Source organism: Scomber scombrus, chromosome 12 (genome assembly GCF_963691925.1).
Source record: "Scomber scombrus chromosome 12, fScoSco1.1, whole genome shotgun sequence".
NCBI classification, from domain to species: domain Eukaryota; kingdom Metazoa; phylum Chordata; class Actinopteri; order Scombriformes; family Scombridae; genus Scomber; species Scomber scombrus.
Genome location: NC_084981.1, coordinates 12,323,869 through 12,344,345, shown reverse-complemented (window position 1 = coordinate 12,344,345; position 20,477 = coordinate 12,323,869). Strand labels below are relative to the sequence as shown.

Here is a 20,477-nt window from a genome sequence, read left to right as displayed (position 1 = left end):
CAGACTCTCCAGCACATCTTTTCATTGTTTTGATGAAAGACAATATGACGACTTGTCCATGTAGACACATCTGAATACTGTTTGTCTTTTTGAAGGGGGACTCTGGAGGACAGACGGGGCCACCAGGACCTAAGGGTGAACCTGGAGAGCATGGTGGTGGATATATGGTAGGTATCATATTGAGAGTTTAGACACGTTCATCTGACCTTGTTGGCTTCAGTCATCGAGTCACGGGACACAAAAGTAGAAGCTGCTAGCGTAGAACAGAAAAAGACTGAACATTTTACAAAGTTTACAAAGTGCAGATCATCTGCAAACAGCTAGATCAGCAGCAGACAAGTTAAAGGAAACTAGCTCCTTTGGATGCGTAGCTGCCATGACATTATGGGGATGCAATGTCATTAGGTAATCCAACATTGGATAACCTCATCCTGGGTAATCACATATCCTCCCATTTTGGAGCTTATAGCTGTTGAAGCACTCTCCTTTATGGGCATGGCTTTGCATATAGAAAGTTCATTATAGCTTTACCAAAAAGACGGCGCATGTGCAGCCAAGGCCTCAGTCCTGGTTGAGAGCACGCACTCCTCAATCACTAGCAAGTGCTCTATGGCTTTAAACAATCATGTTTGTTTGTGTGTGGAAACGCTAAACTGAACATTAAGCCCAACACAGACTTACTCATCAAGCAAAGGGTACTGCGTTCAGTAGAGCAGAGCAATAACGGAACGATTGCATTCAGGCAGAGGTATTTAAACCTCTTGTGTTGAAAGGAGATGTTTACCGCAGGCCAACGACCCCTTATGTTTTTATGTCGGCCTAAATCTACACAGAGAGAGATGTCCATCGTTTAGAGTGGAAGCATAGATCCTGAGTCTTTTGATGAAGGTCATTTCTGTTTAGGGGCATTGAAAGACAATGGATTTTTAATATGGTCTTTGTTATGTAGGACAAAGAAAGGGAAAAAGCAATAAACAGAATGCAATGCAGAATGTCTGAGCATCTTTAATGAGTCAGCCTCCCCAATGATTTTTCCTTTAAATGAATAATGAGCTATTTACCCTTGTTTCTTTTTACTTGTATTATTTGCATGGATTAGCAATCTCCTTATACTGTGAAGTACTAATATAAAGGTTTTGTTCAGTAGAGTGCCAGTGCATATTTTGCATCTCATGAACTTCTGTAGTTCCTAAACTTCACTGTGTTTTATGTTTGGATACATTTCACCTTAAACTGTAGAATTGCTGTCTTAGTTCAAATCCAACTTCTCCACAGCTAATTTACATTGTGCAATGTACTGTAGGACTTGTAACACTAATAGATGCTGACCACAGAAATCAATGTCCCATCCGAGCTATACAGTAAATAATGCTTTCAGTGGTCTCGATTCCAATCAAGGATTTTTTTTTTCTGTGGTATGGTATTATCAGTCTGCCATTGTACATAGAACATATTAAAAAATGTAAACAATATTGAACATGAGCTCATAATGCAATGCTGTGTTTAGACTGTTTGCACTGTGGAGTGGACTGTAGCTCATATAAATTCAATATTCCTGTTTAAATTCCAGCACTAGAGCAGAGTGCAGTTTTTTTCAGGCTGCACCTCGGGTCTCAAAGTGAATTGCTGATGAAGGTGCAGTGTATCCATATTCTGATTTCTTCTTCCTGTTGTTTTATAGGTTGATGGGTTACCTCTATCTAGAGGGTCTCGCGGACCCAAGGTAGGAAGCACTAAGGTGATGGTGGAGCATCACCAACACATCCATCCTTATAGTGCCCAAATATCTTAACTTCAGCAGACAAATAAGTGATTTTTGTAGTAGCTGTGCTTGTTTCCCTTCTGCACTGAAGTTGAAATTTCAAGGTTTTACTGATGATATCATGCCGAGCTTTGAAAATAATGCACTGAAGATGCACCAATTAATGGTGTTGTCATGGAAAAAATAACGGTACACTTTAATATCCCGTGTTCCTCAACATATTCATGAGTTCAAATGAAACAGATAATGAACATGTGCATGTCACTGGCCTTGAAAATAGTTGTGTTTCTTACCCTTGAAACTACTAAAGGCAAAACATAAAGGGAAAATGAGTGCCAGCAGAGTCTAAATACTTAATGATCATGCAGTGCAGCAGGTTTCCATGAGCGTTGGATTCACTCTCACTGAAACTCATCTGACTAATCCCTTGTGCATATGCCAGGGTGAGAGAGGTGTCCCGGGACTGCCAGGAGATCATGGTGAAAAAGGCGAACCTGGAGAGAGTTTAACAGGACCGCCTGTGAGTATGATGTTGGATTGCTTGGTCTCTGTCTCCCACATTCATTATTTAAACTATGTTAACTTCAAATTCCTGTCATTGTGCCCTGAACGAGAGAGATCCTCTTTGAATATGAGGATCGGTGTTCATTAAACATTCTCGCCAGTCATTACTATGAGGTGCAGCTGTATTGCCCTCTGCCTTCATCATATATGCTCTGCACAGCCAGTTTGAACCTCACAGATTTGATTGTGAGTGAGTCTGCTTTCATTTTTGAAATACAGGATTGTTGGAGACAGAGAATCGATAATCACAATTCCTTTATTGGATCCTGGGTGCTAGAGGGCAAATGGTGTTAACAAGATGTGTGATGTGTTCTTAGGGCCCCATGGGACGCCCAGGAAAGCCGGGAAATGAGGTCTGTGGAAAATTCTCTGAATCCGCAACACACATACAATATGTTCAAGTTTATTTTCACCGATTTTCAGCTCACTGGTGATGTGGCCAGCAGTATTGCAATTATCTCACATGACAAGTAACACGAGGTAGCGTTTGCCAGTTGTTAGTCAGCTGTGTTAAGCAAGATTGTTAAAATCATCAGTGTCTGGCTTTTTTTCAGGGTCTTCGTGGACCCCCAGGAGTATCTGGCACCAATGGAGCTCCAGGAAAGGAGGTGAGTGAGATCAGTCTGTCCTTCCACTGTTATTCACTCCCTCACACATCTGCTGATAAAAGACGGCTGGAAGCATAAAAGAATGTCAGCTCCCTACTGTGGATGAACAAGTACGATGTATCACAGCTCCTGGACACAAATCCCCACCAACTGAGATGGGTGTGAAAGCAGAGTTGTAGTGTTGCATATCTGCTTGATATCATAGCCAGCAGGATTGTTAACTCTGTCCTTTGTCTCAATTAAAGGGCTCCCCTGGCAGGCCAGGCCCCCCAGGCCCTACAGGACCCCCAGGTGAACCAGTAAGTAAGAAAATCTAATTCCTGCTATCTGCAGTTCAGCATTACTTATCTACAATTAAAGCTCCTCTGCTTACCTTCAAATTAAACTAGCTATTTAGAGTGCAGTTTCAGTTTTGGGATAATTAGTAGCTAGTCCTACTGTTTACTAACCAACTGTACTTTAAGGAAAATTTTGCACTTTATGACAAATTGATAGCATTCTGTTGTTAGCACGTTTCAATGTCTTTTCATGTGTTTCAAGCAGGCAGCCTTTAATATAGTTCTGGTAGCTGTAGTGTGAGTTCCATATGAGTACTGCTGCTGCTGCTGCTGCTACTGCTTTTGCATAAAGCCTTGTAAATTCAGCATTTTAACCTATTTATATTCATGTGTTGTAAAGACCCATGAAACCCGTTTAAAGTCCATTTTATGTTCTTAAAAAATACATGGGCTGCAATTCAGAATGTTTTGCTCCACTCCGGAGAACAACAATATTTTGAAGATGTGAGGATTCTGTCTTCCAGCAACAAAGTTATTATACTGTTTCCTCAAGCGTTGCGGATAAAAACTTAAAATGAAACACTGAAACTGAAATTTGTTAAAGATGCGTGGGCTAAAATCATATTCTTTAAAGGCATGTAAGACAGGCTATAATAAATTGATGTTTTGTGCAATTTACATCAGATCAGTTGGTGTAAAACTAAAGAAACACCAGCAGAATATCTCTGAAACTCTGAAATTAAGACTGTTCTTTCTTTTTCTTTTTTTGACAGACTGCCCTGCCAATTGTTGGAGACATGAGCGCTTTACTTAAGGTATTTTATCTTCATACAGTAGTAATGATAATTACTGTTTTTTTGTTTTTTGGTGACAATAACATGCAAAGGCTTGCCTCAGTTATTATTTCAAAATGATCCATTCTTATTCATTTGAAAGAATACTATTCATCTAATATATGGATACTATCAGTATAGAGTGCATATGAAAGCCCTCGAGTGCCTCCATCAGGACGACTGGGAGAAGTATCTGTGGAAAGATGTTCACTAATCTCACAGTAATTCTAATAACTCCCTCCTTCACCACAGTCAAGCCCTATGACAAAAAACAATTAACAAAGACTTTCAGTGGAATGTAATACAGAAATATAACACACATATAGTGTTCTGTAAATGTTCAGTGCAAAACAGAATTATCAGAAAATACACATGAAACCCTCAGCAGATATGCAAACATACTGTTTTTAAAGTACTTCTTACTGTATGACAGTTTTCCTCCCACTATATGAAGTGTCATGCAAAGTCCAAATAATAAAAGCCTTTTGAGAATAGCTTTCACTTCTTCTGCGATTCTAATGATTTGATTTAATTTCCCCTGGTAGATTCTCTTGTCACTTAAACCTTTATCCCCAATTATCAAACGTTTAAACGTTTGGTAAGGATGCTAAAACACTCCACAGATAAGCCTTGAAGCTTGTACCTTCATTCTTTCCCTTTGAAACTGTGTTCAAACACATTCATCACACATAAAGCTTATTGCCCCCTAATCTTGTCATCACTTTTTGCAAACAACACACAAAGATCCCTTCTGACCAAATGCAGAATCTACACTGTGGCCAGAGCTAATGTGAAACTATTTTCAGCCAGTATTACTTGAGCATTAAAGAGTCAAAAGTGCTATTACAATTTTAAATGAGCATATTCTTTCGAAATACTGATATGCTTTTTTTTCATTTGATTAAAGAAGATTAGTCACCTTACACCATGTTGTTATCTGCAGGACAGCACTTAGCTAAATTCAAGCATTTTCATTTTTGATACTTAATGCATGTCAGCTGTGACAATAACTGTAATGCCTTCATATGACTAATTATTGACAGATAAAGTGAGATGGCAGTAGTCTTGCAATTTTCTGTCTATCTTTTTTTTGTTTGTTTTTTATCATTAAGTGCTCTGACAGATCAGCCTACAGTTTATAGCCATCATCAGAGTTGCTTAGTGGCATTACCTTCAACACCTTAATGACAGCTACAAAAAAGGACTAAAATATTCAACTCTGGCATTTTTTTCTTTTTATTCGTGAATTCAATAATAATGCTTTATTTTAGTTTATTAGTCATATTTTTTTGGGCTCTTGGAAGATAATTAAATGACAAGGATGTAGAGATCTGTTTCTATTCTGTATTTTAGACTTAGCTCTTATTACGATAAATGCTGCTTTTTCATGGTGCAGTATATCAGTTCCTGCTGTATAGAAGGTGTGGTGCCTATGTGTAGACTGGATCAGGGACAATGATATTTAAGATTCTCACCCAAATGTCACAGTCAATGAGTTTGACAAAGTTCACCACTCACCTAGATGAGCGATGTTCTTGGTGAGTTCACATTATATCTGCTCTGCAGACATTTAGGGAACACTTTGTGTCAGTTGGGGTCTTGTCCTCCACCCAGGGGATGTGACATAATAAAGGGCGAAAATGCTCAACTTGATGAAATCTTATCTGTGCCACCACTTTTGCTTCCTGCCTCGCCTGCGCTGGCAGAATGCCTGCAGTGTGTGCCAGATGAGAGTCCCAGGGCTGCCTGGGCAGAAAGGAGAGAAGGGATCCCTCGGGGTGCAAGGAGTGGAAGGCATGTTGGGAGAAAAGGTAAAATTAACTGCATGGCAGGGCAATTAAGAGAAGACACTATGAACATATTTATCTGACTATCTTACTTTGCATTACAAATGCACAACTCTGTATATCTAGTTGGGGTTGCATATTAAATACTTTGTGTACATCTGTGTGCATATTCAAGTGTGTAATTCTGTCCTTTACAGGGGGATCCAGGTGTAAGAGGCCCTATGGGTAACCCTGGGAAAGAAGGCCCAAAGGTAGGCAAGGAAATAAAAAGCATAAAACACTTTTTAAATGTAATGGTTTGCATGGATCTTAATGAATTATTCAGCTTCTCGGCACGAACTCTATCTGAACAAATACAAAACAAATAGTGTCATTTTAACGTTATGTTTATTGAAATATGTGTTTAATAATAGTGGTTTACACTGACAAATGGTTTTCATAAATTGCTTTTTGGATTATCTCTGGAAGCCTAACCAGCTATTCTACAACTCATATTATTCTGAACACTCTTACCTGCTTGCTGCAGAAGTTGTTGCTATGGATACAGTGTTGTACCTCGATGAAACAGGCTAGGCAATTTCAAGTCATGTGCTGTAAGAGGAGAGCAGACATTTTGAAGTTTTATACCCATCAGCCTTTAGTTTTAGGCCTTTTCATGTCTGGTGAAAAACATTCACTTTTCCCTCCCTCATTGGTTCTGCCTTCCTGCAGGGAGTAAAAGGAGAGAGAGGCTTCCCAGGCCCTACAGGGGATAAAGGCGATGAGGTGAGTGAAAAAAGTTTAATCTAAACATATTAAACCTGTGGTTATGTAGCCATCCCGAAGTCACTGTGTCATTGAGAGGTAGTTTTCAAAAGAATGTAAATATATTGTAATGTGGGCCTCATCTTAAATCCTGTCTGCATTGAGAGGGTGTTTTAAAAGGAAGCTATCAAAAACTATCCACAATGCTGTGTGTGCACTTTGCCCTATCTTTTGCACTCTGAGGACTACCTTATAAAGAATGTAGCCTGCCCTTGGATGTGTGTGTGTGTGTGTGTGTGTGTGTGTGTGTGTGTGTGTGTGTGTGTGTGTGTGTGTGTGTGTGTGTGTGTGTGTGTGTGTGTGTGTGTGTGTGTGTGTGTGTGTGTGTGTGTGCTAATTAAAAAACACAAGCCACTCTTCAGCAGAGCTTAAAAGCATTCCATAGGTCAACTTTCTGTATTGAACTGCAATAGCAGGAGATTTTCACTAATAGGCACACTTGTTACTAGATTTTATAGGTTCAATAAAAAATGTTTTATAGTCCTGCTATGCTTAAGAAATAAGAGAATCTCTAAAATCAAAGAAATAGTACAGAAACATCTTATCTTTGCAAATGCAGATGCTGCATCTAACAATATCACCACGTATGTCACAGTAGATACAGGATTGTTTTGCTGTTACATTCAAGGGCACCACAAAATCAAGAAAATACTCACTGCAGTAAATAGAAAATCATTTTACAAATTCCACAGAAATCAAATTCAAACACAATCATAGAATGACAGGTTTACAATTATAAAACAAGCATGCTTTGGTGTTTAAGCAGTAACTTATACATTTGATGTGTTTTAAGTTCCTTGTGGCCTAGAAGTTGAACATGCATGTAATTCCAATATCCCTTGTTTAGTTCTGTCTTGGGACCTTTGTTGCATGTGTCCTCTCTGTGTTTATCCACCATCATCTGTCAAATAAAGGTTAAAATGCCAAAAAAAAAAAAAAAGAAAGGAAAGAAAGAAAGAAAGAAAGAAAGAAATAATCTAAAAGAAAAAGTAAGTTCTGTACTCAATGAAGTAGTAATAATTTGTTAAATTAAACTATGGGAGGAAGCTTGGTGATGTGTATAGAAACTGGGGAATAGAACTTGAACTTAGATTGAAAGTATTAGACTACAAATTGAATAGAATAAATGTTTTACCTTGCCCATAAGAGAGCAGATTGTTAGTTGCTCAGGCTTCATTATATTTATTACTTTTTTAAAGGAAAAGGAGACTATATTTATCTCCCATTCATCCTTGTGTGTCATGTTTCTGGACAACTGGCAGTATACTGTAGGCCCAGTGTTGCTGTAAAATTTGAATATTTTGCCGTTGTGAAAAATGTTGATATCCTTTGTTTTCCTCTAGGGGCCTCATGGAGTGCCAGGACTTCCAGGTGTGGCTGGTCGCACAGGGGCCCCGGTAAGAAGAATGTGCTTAATGTGGTCTAATATTATACAGATTCAGTATCATAATTTCACACAAAGTAACCTTTTCATTATTGTGGTTATTTTTTATCTTTTTTTTTTGTGAGTTAATGCCCAGATTAGAGTTCACTGTTCCGTTCTGTTTGCAGGGGCTTATGGGTAGACCCGGACCAATGGGCCAGTCAGGAGCTAAAGGAGACAATGTAAGGTCAATCGTCTTTATAATGTAGGCACTGTGCATGTCTCCCTTACAGGATATTTTGGCTAATTTTCTTACTAAAACTCTATAATTGCTGGTCAGATAGCTGTAGATGAATGCCATGACACACTGCCTGAAATTAATAAATAGTTCAGACTAGAACTAAGTATACCATTTCTCATATATTTTCTTTCAACTATATTTAAAAGACTGATTGGTAAAATGGCTCCATGGTTGACTAGTAATTTGTGTCTTGTGATTTTTTCACAAAAATTCAATACAATTACCTCCTTTAAAGTCATTGAAGTCCCCATGACATTACCTCAAATTATTTCTACTTCCTGTAAAACAGAGTATATCTTAAATGGTGAAATCATCCTGCACTAGTTTGCGTAAATTAAAATTTCAATGAATAAAACCTTCATAAACCTTTGAACATCCTCTCTTATCCACCTATCCTTTAACATAAAATTGTGTTTCTCTGCCAAATTGATATCTTATTGGTTTACACTTGTAAATGATCATTCCCTGCACTATGCCCCACCCCAACATCCTGTTTCAACAGGAAATACATAAAATCAAGGAAGTAAGAGTGTCATTTCATGGGGACTATAAAAATGACTCCTTCTCCTTCATTGTAAAATGCAGCATCTATGAATAGGCAAATATTGTCTAACTGCTGGACACAAGATGTCTCCTACTTCACTGTAAAGTGTGAGTGCACTGGAGGCTTCAAGCTTCCACATCACACTTGTGTAAGCTCCATACTGGACCATGATTGCCTCCATACTATCTGTGTGGTCACAAATCATGCCATAAACTCAAATTTCAGGTGAGCACAGAGGAACTTTTCACTTTTAGCAGATGGATGTCAAAACAGCCTTCAAGTGTCAAACCTCGCACATACATCATTCTGCACAGTGAAGCACAAACATCCAACTGAAGGAAAAATATATATATATAATTTTGACCTGAGGAGAATCTTAAAATCTCACCATTTACTGTATTTTTGAAAAAAACAACACAACACATTAATTTGTTTCTTGTGTTTGGCAAATGAGTTTCCATATCATGGGATTACATTAGCCTTGAACTGTGCTTGGTAAATATTTCAATTTCCAAAGACATGTTTAAGCATTCCTCTGGTCTGTGTTTGGCAGGGAAATGAAGGCCCCTCAGGCAGACCAGGGCTTCCAGGGCCTCCGGTGAGTTCTTCCTTTCTCAACAGGGGCCAGCTGGTGATAATAAATCTCAAAACCCACCTTAGACTTACAACTTCATAACCCATATACAGTATATACACTTAAATTAACTCTCTAATATTGTTTTCATGTTAATGTTATTGTAGTACACACACTGGCTTTTCTTAAGGATATAGCCTGGTAGTCATCAATTCAGCACACTTCAGTACATTCAAACATTTAAACATGATGTTGCCTACTTTAATCAACACTATCCAAAGCTATTCTATGCCAATGACAAAGTAAAGGTTAGAGCCAGAGCCTTGCCTTGGCATCTGTTCCTACTGAAATGACCATGAGTGTGCTTTTATTTACCCCAGTCTAACAGTATTTAGTGTAACACAAGAAACACAACTGACAAACAAGTACAAATATGATGAAATTGTGGCGACCTGCTCACTGGCATTGAATCATGTTCCCTCCTTTTAAAAGGCCAGTGAGTAAGCACTTCCAAAGGCAAATCTATAATTCATCAGCCGTCCCCTTGAACCTGCCATGCCACCACCCCCACCGCTCCCACATACACACACACACGCACCCTGGTCTCATAAACTGCAGTCCGGGAGGACAGGGGGTGGCTCAGTGGCCTGAAAAGGGCACAGGCATCCACTTGCTTCCAAATGAGAACCTTGACTCCTTCTACATTTACAATAGCTGCCCTCTACCAATCTATTAAGGGAAAAAAACATTCTTTATGTACTAATACTAGCCAAGAAGTCTATCTTACTTAGTTCTCATACCCAAATCTATTTTAATCAGTATGCTCTTTTGTATTTCTGAGATACTCTTGCTTTTTTTTTTACTTACCAGTGGCTCAAGGATTATTAAGTCTACTGTTCCCTGTTTTTTTTCTCTTCTTTTCACTCCTCACTCTGTCTCACTCTCTTTCTCTCTCTTTGTGTGATCACCAAATGAGCTATTGATCTCTCTCATGTAGCTTTTAAGGGCTTAACAGTGTATAACTGCTCCAGACCTACTGTACAGTTTTCTGTAGAGTCTTGGTGCCTAAAGCTCACAGAGCAGTGAGGAAAGTCTCTAAGAGGAGATGTCTGATTTACTGTTGATTGTGTTTAAGGGTGTACCCTATGTGGAGGGCAATGGGATGAGCAGTCTGTACAAGCTCCAGGTAAAGGCTTTTTAAGTGACTATTAATCTGTGATAATGTCATTGTGATACAGTGATTCATTGAGTGCATGGTGCTGTGCTTTCAATCATATTGGCAGAAAAAAATGTGCTTGTGCTTAAAATGTGTTTGACCCATATTGTAAAATATAAAGTCATAAAGTAAAAAAAAAAATGTCTTTTCAGAGTGGTGGAGCTATTTTAGGAACCCCGGGAGCTCCTGGTGCTCCGGTAAGCATAATCATTGTTATGCCTGAAGCAAATCCTTTACAGTGTACGGTGAAGAAGCACTTGCACACAGGCATGTTGATACTGTATGAGCCGCAGAACCTGGGAGAGCAGAATAACAAATAACCTGACCAGCCCTGCAGTGTTATCTCTGCTTCTTAGGCCTTTATATCACAGTCAGTCATGTTCATTGAGAGCTGCTGCTTGGTGAAGGCTAGGGGGCTTCCTGACTCTCAGACAGGTGTGTCTGACCCGCCCCAGGACACACAACATCATTGTTATGCAAAATGGACTTCGAAGTTCAGCTGCTCTGCACAGTGCCAAGCAGAAGTGACCTGATTTGCTTATCAACCCTCCCTGCTCCTCCTTATCAGACAGTTTGTAATCTTGTCCAGTCCTGTGAGACGTTCACTCACAGGCCCTAGAGGGATTTATCCACCACAACAAACACTTAAGGTGGTGACAAAAAAATAGACAATCCAATATCCACAGTGCACAATGCACATGAACCACAGCTACATCTTGACAACACATGTGCCTGTGCTGAATCCATCACAGACCTAACAGCTCCTCTGGAGCAATCAATAAGATAGCATCTTCATCAGTGTTATAAGGGACAAGGCATCCAATTTATCAATAATTCATAGATTGTTTCATTTTATATCAATAATTCCTAGTTGTTGTTTTTTAATGTGGAAAGATGCAGAAATGTTTCACCAAGATGTTTAACATGCATGACAGTGTTTTACAAAGATTGGGTGATAAAAAAAAGAAAAAAGGTTGGTTTATATTATCTTGATCATTTTAATGGTGTTTAAAAAGGTCACAGTTACATGTAATGCAGTACAAGCATGATTTACAGACATAAACCTGGGAGAAAAGAGAAGCTATAATGAACATTATACAATTTTAATGACAATAATAGACAGTAGCCGCATGCCAATTCAGACTATATTTATGATTTTTATGGTAGCAGTTGTCCCATTCATGGGAGTAATCTGTCCTTTTTTCCTTTAAGGGCCCCAAAGGAGATGAAGGACTTGCAGTGAGTTGAAGCTTTTCATTGTGGATTATGTTTTGATGAAATATTTGTCTAGTTTTTGTGCTGGCCAAAAATGGAGAAGTCAGATCGGCCAGTTGCTTTCTATCATTGTCTTTGTGATTCTCTAAAACAAAAGTCAATATACCCCCAAGCCTGAGCACTTAACCACTTTAGAAATCCAACATACAATGAAAAAATGATCAAGTCTGCTGCAAATATGAAACTGTTGTACCATATTGTCTTGCCAGTGGGAACCTATGAACTCTCCCTGCACTTCAAATATCCCCACCCCCACCCCCATACTGATGCCTGAAAACAATCCACACAGACATGGAAACAATTCGATGCTTCTGCCATCAACTTGAATTCTTTATTCTCATGGGGCCAATTGCATTTTTTATTGTTTTGTTGCACAGTGATTTTTCACCAGGATGTTAATTTGACATTTTAATAAATTGTGTGAGCGGCTCCAGTGCTGCGGTGGAATTGCCCCAATCCGTCTCACAGCTGATCCTCTGGCTGGCCCACTCTCCTCTTAGCCGCACTCGCTTATTCATGACAATCTACATGTGTGACAATTACCTGCACAATCTGTCTATGTCAGCACCGGTTGCCCCTCTATTCTGTGTAATGGCATTTCTCCATGGCAGCTTGAGCAAGATGAGGTAGATAGAGGCCATCACTTGTTCGTGCTCTGGGGATGGGTCTCTATTTTTAGTGCAGAAAGCAAGTCTGATTGTGATTGTCAAATGGGTCTCTTTTTCCATCTCATCTATAGCCTACAAGGCGTGACACCACATGTCATAGATCATATAATATAATACACTGAGGCTGAAGTATTGTCCTCTAAGGATTATCTTCATATTGACAGATGAAGGGTTGTATTAAAACCTGACTGAGGATATCTAGAGGAGAGATGGAATTGTGTGAAATCTTGGCTCTTGCAGAATTTAATTTACCGTCCTTCGGGTAGCTTGGATCTATATTTGCTTGTTTACGCTTAATGTTTACTGACAGCCTTATAATAACACATCTACCTTCCAATAGCTCATCACCAAACTCGCCCTTCTATTGATGGCTGAGAGACAAAAATAACAAGGGGGGAAACAAACAGCAGTGAGACTACAGTGGTGGTGACTTTTTTGTCTTGACACAGCAGGTGGTGTGTTTTTTCTCTCATAGGGGGAACCAGGGGCCATGGGATTACCCGGGCTCGAAGGACTGCCTGGTGCCAAGGTAAGCAACAGTGTTGGCTCAGAGAAGCGTCTCCTCTACCATGATATAACCTGATTAACAGAGTGAGGGAAAGAGCTTTCTCTATACTTCATTTTCATTCAAGAGTTTCTTATATCTCATATCCAGCTCTTGGAAGAAAAAAAAAAGCTCCCCAGTGTGAAAGTGCAACATATTATGGGTTCCTGTTATGAGTCGACTTAAGGGAATATAATTATGTTTAGGGGAATCCAATCGCTTGTCATTTTTTAATATTGGCTGAAGGAATTTAAGGTTGAAATTTTTGAAATAAAGTAATAGCAAGGCTCAAAAATATCCCTGCATTTAACTTGTCAAAACTTCTAAAATCTAAGTCAGAGTGGAAAAGTTGGCACTGGCTGATCATGTGTTTTTGCACGTTTGTCTGAGTGAGTGCTGAGGAGGTGGAACATTTCAGTTTCTGTGACATCCCAAGTAATTTATCCTGTAGGGGAATACTGACACAGGTGTGACATATGCAAAGTGCTTGCTGTTGAAATATAAAGAAGGCTTATGTTCATAAAGAGGTTTTATCATAAAATCATGCTTGTGATTGTGAATAGAGATGAAAACTGTTTTTGCTCTGCATTTTGTCTCAACAGCAAGGAGCCGAAGAGCATTCATTATACCTGGGTTTATGCCATTTCTGATATCAGTATCTATCTGTCTGCTTGACGTGACAGTGATTTATGTGTATTATTTATGTAATGTGTGTGTGTCTGTCAACTGTCTGACATGTCTGCATTGTTTCCTTCAGGGTGATATTGGTTGGCCTGGTCCACCTGGGATACCAGGTCCTTCCGTAAGTGAGATTTCTTTTTTTTTCTTTTCAACTAATTTACACCAACTGATACTACTCCTCAATCAATCATCTGTGCTGTTTCAGTCTGTTTCTGGCAACAAGTCAATGATGTACATAGAATAGCAGCCATCAAAACACAAGTCCCACAACGGTATGATGCTTCGATTAAGAACTAAGATATAAAGCCGTGTTGTGTTGGATGTGTGTGGATTTTCTCTGAAGCTATAGTAGGCTGGTTGGTATATTATAAATGGAAGGCTGCAGAGGTGCTGTAGATATGACACCATTGAGGACCTGTCAAACACAGGCTGTTCTCTTCATATGTTTGTGACTGACAGGGGAAGCCCGGCGCTCGTGGAGAGCCAGGGATCCCAGGAGAGCCGGTGAGCCGCAGCCTCTAACTTTCTTTGAGCTGTCAATCCATGCGTCATTCCTTTGTCACTGCAGACTGACACATTGGCTGTCTCTGTTCTCTGACAGGGTGAGAGGGGGCCGCTCGGAGAGACAGGATTCCCGGGGCCCGAGGGACCCCAAGGTGTTCCTGTAAGGATGATACATGAATTCTGCTTTCTGCTCTTTCCTTTCTAATCGGTACTAGATGTTGCCAGAGCACCTTCCACTGATGTCCATGCTGTAAATAGGGCTTTGACTAACACACTGCTTCTTTGCTCCTTAACTATTGTTGTTTTAGCATTATGTGACAAAAAAGTACATGATTCAAGGACAATATGGATAAAATATGTATGTTAGCTATCACTTGTCCTGTAGATGATTACATTCCTTTATGTAATTACCATCAGAGATGGTTTCGGTAATTTTCCCTGTAGGTGCACAATGGAACAGTGTTGGCGCAGCAATTAGGATCATTATCCCTTGGTTGAGATATCTCATTAACTGTGGAGATTACTAGGAGTGCAACAGTGCTGATTCAATCGAATGTGGGAGCTGAAACAAAATGTCTTTGTTTTTGTTGCGCTTCTTGAGCAGGGCAGACCTGGAAAAGATGGAACTCCTGGATACATGGTGAGTTGTGCGTACACGTTGCAAATCCCCTTATAGAAAGTGCTTTACATCAGCGGAGCTACAGAAAGATGGCACAGCAGATTTTTATCCCCCCCTCAAGCTACAGCATCCTGAGTGCATTAAACCTATTTGCATATTTGAGATTTTAACGATAAAAACTAAATGGAATCCTGAAGATTTAAGGCTTTGTTGACTTTTAGTCTTTTTACCCTAATTATACAGTTAATGCTTTCAGGCAATGATAAAATGTTTGTAATAGAGGGCAGTAGACATTTCGATTAAATATGCATTTTCCTGCCTGATGAACCTGGCTAAAATTGAAACAAATACGGCAGCAAAGTCTGCTTTTAGGTGACTAATGAAATATATATACACTATTTACTGTGTAATCACACAGAATGAGCTCACAGCATGCAGAACAAATATGCCATTAATAACCATTTCCAAAACATTATACAATCCACAATACCCAAACTGGGTTGATTATGAATATTACTGTTGTGTCTTTGATTTCCAAGATTGTGTCACTTACCACCTTCATGACAACCCCAACAGTTTATGGTTTTCTTATTATAATTAGTTAATATTCCTCCAGTGAAATCTCAGCATTGCACAGAGCCATTCCACAATCTTATCCTCTTGTCTTTAAGCCTAGCTGTCTGACATTTTGGTGTGGCAACAGTGCCATCTAGCAGGTAGTTTTTTACTCCCCTACCCACACTCCTTGCACACTGCTTTGTGGTTTAATGTAATGCTCAGGGAAGCAGATTTCAGTGGGCAAGATGATAGATTTAAGCCTCCCATCAGGCATTGGGGAATACAGAGTACTGCAGATTAAAGCAGGCAGGGGAGAACAGCCTCACAAAGAGATGCCCGCTTTAAAACCACATCATGCCAGATTGTCTTTTGCATGGCTCCTGTAATCCAGCAGGAAATTGATACAAAGATGCTCCCAGAAGTATTGCTGTGAGCGCAGTAAAGGAAAGCAATGAGGAGTGACAGGGAGGGATTGGAAGACACAAGATGTTGTGACATGAAGCCAGAGACAGGTATTTTCTCTCCCAGCTCCTCCATACAGTAGAGACAGCTGGTGGGAAAGCAGCCGTTTTTCAAACGAAATAGGAGTGATGCAGAGGAGCCATGACATTGCAGAAGGTGAAACACTATTCAGGGAGATATTATACAAGCAATACACCTGAGCTGAGTAAGAAGTATATGTTTTTCAAAGTCAAGTAATTAAGGGAAAAACTGAACGGAAGCTTCCGCAAATATCAGTGTAAATATCAGCAATATACCAATTTGGCAATTTAAATAACATATTTTTCACTGTATATGCACAGATTTGAGTAATTTATTGTATGTGCTGCTGCATGTAAGTTAACATCAGTAGGCTGCTGTGTGAAATGAAAAGAGATTAAAAAGCTTAAGTGCTAGCATAGTTTTCTATTATTCCGATGTTACTGTTTCACATTTTTCAATGAAAGTAAAGCATTCAAATGTGTTTTTTCTTACTAAGGGAGCTACAGGTAGACCAGGGGACAGAGGTTCCAAAGGAGAACGTGTAAGTAGCAACACCTCTGTTTTCCTAAAAAGAAGCTGTTTTTATGATTCAGAATATAATGCACAAAAAAGGTTTTGATGAATAGTAATGAAAGTCTTCACTTCTGCACAAATATGACTAATCCCCACAAGCACATAAGCACTATATAAAGGCATTTAACGCTCCGCACAGTTTCCTTTTGTATTTGCAAGCCTAAATTAAAGAGCTCTGTCACACTTCTGCAGTAATCTATTGCAAATGCTGGTAATAAAGGATGCAAAATGAGGCTTTTAGCTTTATAGTTGGCAACACAATCTCAGGACAGGTGACAGACTGGACACATTATGAGAAATAGGTCAATGTGCACAGTATGTTAAGTGATACAATATTGGGTATGAGTCAGGCCAGAAAATAGTAGTTGTTAGGAAATTTTCCATATTAATGGGTCAGGCATGGACCTTGACATCACAGTGAGGGCCACACTATCATCTTGGCAGAGAGACATACTGTTTCTCTCCTTGAGATGGTGAAGGCAACTGTCTGTGGTGTTTTGGGGAATGCAGGAGTCACTTTGATAACGGTGGTGCAGCATTGCTGTGACACCTAAGGTCAGAGGATATGACTGACTCCCTAACCCCACAGATGTGTTTCCTTGTTTGTAGAATAATTAACCAGTAGGCTATTTCCACTACTGTACATGCATTTAGTATGACCATTTATGGGCATAGAGTATTCGTGGTACTATTTGTGAAGGCTTAAAGACTATCCACGGAGGATAGTTTCTCCAGAATCGTTGTGACATCATCCATCAGACGGGTGTATTGATAATACTTTGATTCTCCTTGGCCAAGCTTCAATAAATATTTTCAGCTTAAGACATCCTGGGCTCCTGCAGGCACTTTCTCCACTGCTGAGGTTAACCATTGACAAACAAATTCTCCATAACAGTAGTGACTATGGTATCATTTATGCCAGCCAGGAAATGTAGCTATGGATGTTATACTGCAGAATGCAACTAGATCTAAACAATTTGTTCAGTAATTCACCACATAAATATTACATACTGTTTGTCTGGGCTTCAATACTGCAGGGTGACCCAGGTATTCCTGGAGAAAGAGGTGTTCAAGGCGAGAGAGGACATGCGGGGGATTCTGGCTCACTTGGACAGAACGGACCAAAAGGCCAAAAAGGTGAACCTGGCCTTCCAGGACAGTTAAGTCTCCTGGTGAGTTGTACATTTGCAGATATCTTCCAAACAATGCAAACAGACACTGTCCTCCCAGATTATAAAGAAACACAATCTGCCTACTTCCTTCGCGAGCTTGTGTAACTATTTCAGTTCTTGTTCCCTCCATGGAAAATGGTGCAGGCACAGATTTCTGCATGAGACATCAAACAAGGCTAGGGAGGTTGCTGTTCTCTTTCTGCTCAACGCTTCCCACTCCTGATCATCTAGGCGCAACAGAGGGTCAGAGAGGGAGGGAGAAGGAGACACAGAAAGACAGAGATATGTGGGCGTGCCTAGAGCTCTGCAAACTGCTAAAAACACCTCTGTGTGTCACAGACATTTTAAACACAGTGTGCACAGTCACAACAATTATATAACATTCACAGCACAGATGAAAAAGTGTTTTGAATGCGAAGATTCAAGGTCCAAGGCTACTATTATTTTCCATTGTTACTCGTGCAGCAGCCCTAGGAAGCTATAATAGTGCTGTTGACAAGGGTGCACATGACTGACACAAAGTGTACTGTCTATTTAAACCATGTTATTTGTCAAATTGTTTGAGTGGCAGAGCATATATAATTATATATACTATGTTACTGTGAAAACATGTAGAAGCATAAAAAGCTGGCATGACAAGCTACAATTTTTAGCCTGAGGCACAGAAACATAAATATTACTGCAGAAGTCGACATTAAATAACACCATGAAATCTCTTCATAGCTATCGTTCATGTCATGTTTCATTCAATATTCTGCCTCTGAATCCATTTTATTTCTAGCTGTGTTTAAGCCACATATGTTGTGTTACAGTATAATGTAGTGGGGATTTAACTGAACAGTTAGAAAAAATAGGAATTTTGAAAAAAATCTAATTTTAACAGTAATCTCTTCTTCCCGGAGTTGTGTTCAACATGGATGGTTTCCACAAGCTGTTCAGTCAAGAGATTGTTCAGTTGAGATTCATGACAGACTTTCATTTGATTTTCATGCTGTGATGGCTATCATCTCTGCTCTATCACCTCTGCTGCCACTTCTTTGTGTATGAAAAATGACTTTACTATTGTCTCTTAATTGTTTTTTTTTTTTTTGCTGCTGCAGTTATTAAAAATGATTAAGTAAAGTGTGCTTTAATCTCTCTCCTCAAATACAGGATGATCCCAGCTTCATGGAAGAACTCAAAATGTTTATCAAAAATGAAGTATTGAGGATCTTTGAAGGTACAACTTGTTTAAAATGTATTTTACATGTTTTTTTCTTTCTCTGTTGTCCATCTGTATTCTCTTTTTTCTGACATCTGTCATCTATCCAGGCATTCTAAATGTGAATTTGTATTTTTCTTACGTTGTAGAAAATATATCAAACACTGCCATGCTGCAGAAGACACCTGCAGGCATCTTAGCTTCGCAAATCCATGGTCCTCCAGGACCTTCTGGCAAGGATGGATTACCAGGCACACCAGGAGAGCCTGGACCTCCTGGTCCTCAAGGTAGGACTTCAGGCTGTCAGGGTGAAGCTCTGGATGTGAACGCCACCTTCTCTTAAAAAATGAATTAGAAATAACACTCTTAACCTGTGACTGCTCAAAACTATTGGTGAAACGTTGTTGTCTGTTGTTTGTTTTGTTGTCTAATGTTAAATATCTATATATGCACATGTGTGTGTACGCTTCATTGGTGCTTTAATTACCTATTAGTCCAACACAGTATGTTGTACCATATCTGTTTATTTGAAGGTGGCATCATTTACAACTGTACACACGAGACTGCACGTTGACATGAACCTTGCAAAGTGAACTTCCAACAGCCTTCAGTTAAAGATGTTGTGTTTTAAATAAACATCTGGGATTAAGCATTGGTGATTAGATTCGGAATGGGGCTACCAATGCAGGCTGACAATTGTATTTTGTAGGGATTCATGGGTATTTTTCTCTTGCTTAGACCCATATATCAATGCAGACTGAGGGGCGGGAAGCAGAGGAAAGGCCAGGAGTGTGGTGCACAGCGACTCTCTGGGAAATATGAAGACATACGAAGAATTGGCTGTGAATAAGAGAAAGAATTATCAATGTGGACAGGAAAGAGCCCCAGTATTGATACCTCACTCCAGGAAAGAAAGCTCTAAAATACAAAAGGAGCATAGTCAGGAAAAGAGGGTGGACATTCTTTATCAAACTGATACAACTTCCTGACTGCTCATACAACACTAATGGTGGTCAGGCTTTATACCTCAAACTTGCTTAGGATTGTATTGTGTGTGCAGCAGAACTAAGGTATCTTAACAGTTGAAGAGGAGGAGGTGTGTTACCTGTTGGTGCAGATGAAAGCACCACTGCACTGGCCTTTCTCTTTGAGCTTTGTATCTACCTCACATTATTCAAGACCATTTAACCCACTGCTATAATATAAGATGATGCTTTCATTCATGAATATTATAGTTAATGTAGGCATCTACTGGACTATAAATATGTGTGCTGTGTCAATGCAGTTTGCACTACACATGTTCTGGATTTGTTTTGCTTGTTTTACTTTTTTATGCTTCAAAGGTGTTTTATAGGTGATTCTTGATGCAGCTTTGCAATAAATATTTATTGAAAATAAAGAGGAAAGTTATTTCCCTTGATAAATCAGAAATTCAACAACTTCCTAATTTTTTCTTTGTTGACTTGTGCCTCCACTCAGCTGGGGAGAGAGTTTGGGGTAATATTTCCTCATTATTTCTCGTCATCCTCCACTGGAGATTGTGCTCCTCTGGAATATCCAATTTG

At 39.4% G+C, this 20,477-nt stretch overlaps 1 protein-coding gene across 1 annotated transcript in view; it reads left to right on the top strand.

The window, feature by feature from the left end:
• Nucleotides 1-20,477, top strand: part of LOC133992218 (collagen alpha-1(XIX) chain) — an 89,678-nt gene that overhangs the window by 64,685 nt on the left and 4,516 nt on the right. The window contains exons 23-47 of the mRNA XM_062430933.1: nucleotides 96-167; nucleotides 1,682-1,723; nucleotides 2,205-2,282; nucleotides 2,644-2,679; nucleotides 2,881-2,934; nucleotides 3,180-3,233; nucleotides 3,986-4,027; nucleotides 5,752-5,856; nucleotides 6,030-6,083; nucleotides 6,544-6,597; nucleotides 7,980-8,033; nucleotides 8,188-8,241; nucleotides 9,398-9,442; nucleotides 10,554-10,604; nucleotides 10,787-10,831; nucleotides 11,847-11,873; nucleotides 13,053-13,106; nucleotides 13,879-13,923; nucleotides 14,262-14,306; nucleotides 14,404-14,466; nucleotides 14,911-14,946; nucleotides 16,463-16,507; nucleotides 17,577-17,711; nucleotides 18,864-18,930; nucleotides 19,062-19,199. Of these exons, the coding sequence (XP_062286917.1) occupies nucleotides 96-167; nucleotides 1,682-1,723; nucleotides 2,205-2,282; nucleotides 2,644-2,679; nucleotides 2,881-2,934; nucleotides 3,180-3,233; nucleotides 3,986-4,027; nucleotides 5,752-5,856; nucleotides 6,030-6,083; nucleotides 6,544-6,597; nucleotides 7,980-8,033; nucleotides 8,188-8,241; nucleotides 9,398-9,442; nucleotides 10,554-10,604; nucleotides 10,787-10,831; nucleotides 11,847-11,873; nucleotides 13,053-13,106; nucleotides 13,879-13,923; nucleotides 14,262-14,306; nucleotides 14,404-14,466; nucleotides 14,911-14,946; nucleotides 16,463-16,507; nucleotides 17,577-17,711; nucleotides 18,864-18,930; nucleotides 19,062-19,199 (1,495 nt within the window). The remainder of the gene's footprint in view (nucleotides 1-95; nucleotides 168-1,681; nucleotides 1,724-2,204; nucleotides 2,283-2,643; nucleotides 2,680-2,880; nucleotides 2,935-3,179; nucleotides 3,234-3,985; nucleotides 4,028-5,751; nucleotides 5,857-6,029; nucleotides 6,084-6,543; nucleotides 6,598-7,979; nucleotides 8,034-8,187; nucleotides 8,242-9,397; nucleotides 9,443-10,553; nucleotides 10,605-10,786; nucleotides 10,832-11,846; nucleotides 11,874-13,052; nucleotides 13,107-13,878; nucleotides 13,924-14,261; nucleotides 14,307-14,403; nucleotides 14,467-14,910; nucleotides 14,947-16,462; nucleotides 16,508-17,576; nucleotides 17,712-18,863; nucleotides 18,931-19,061; nucleotides 19,200-20,477) is intronic.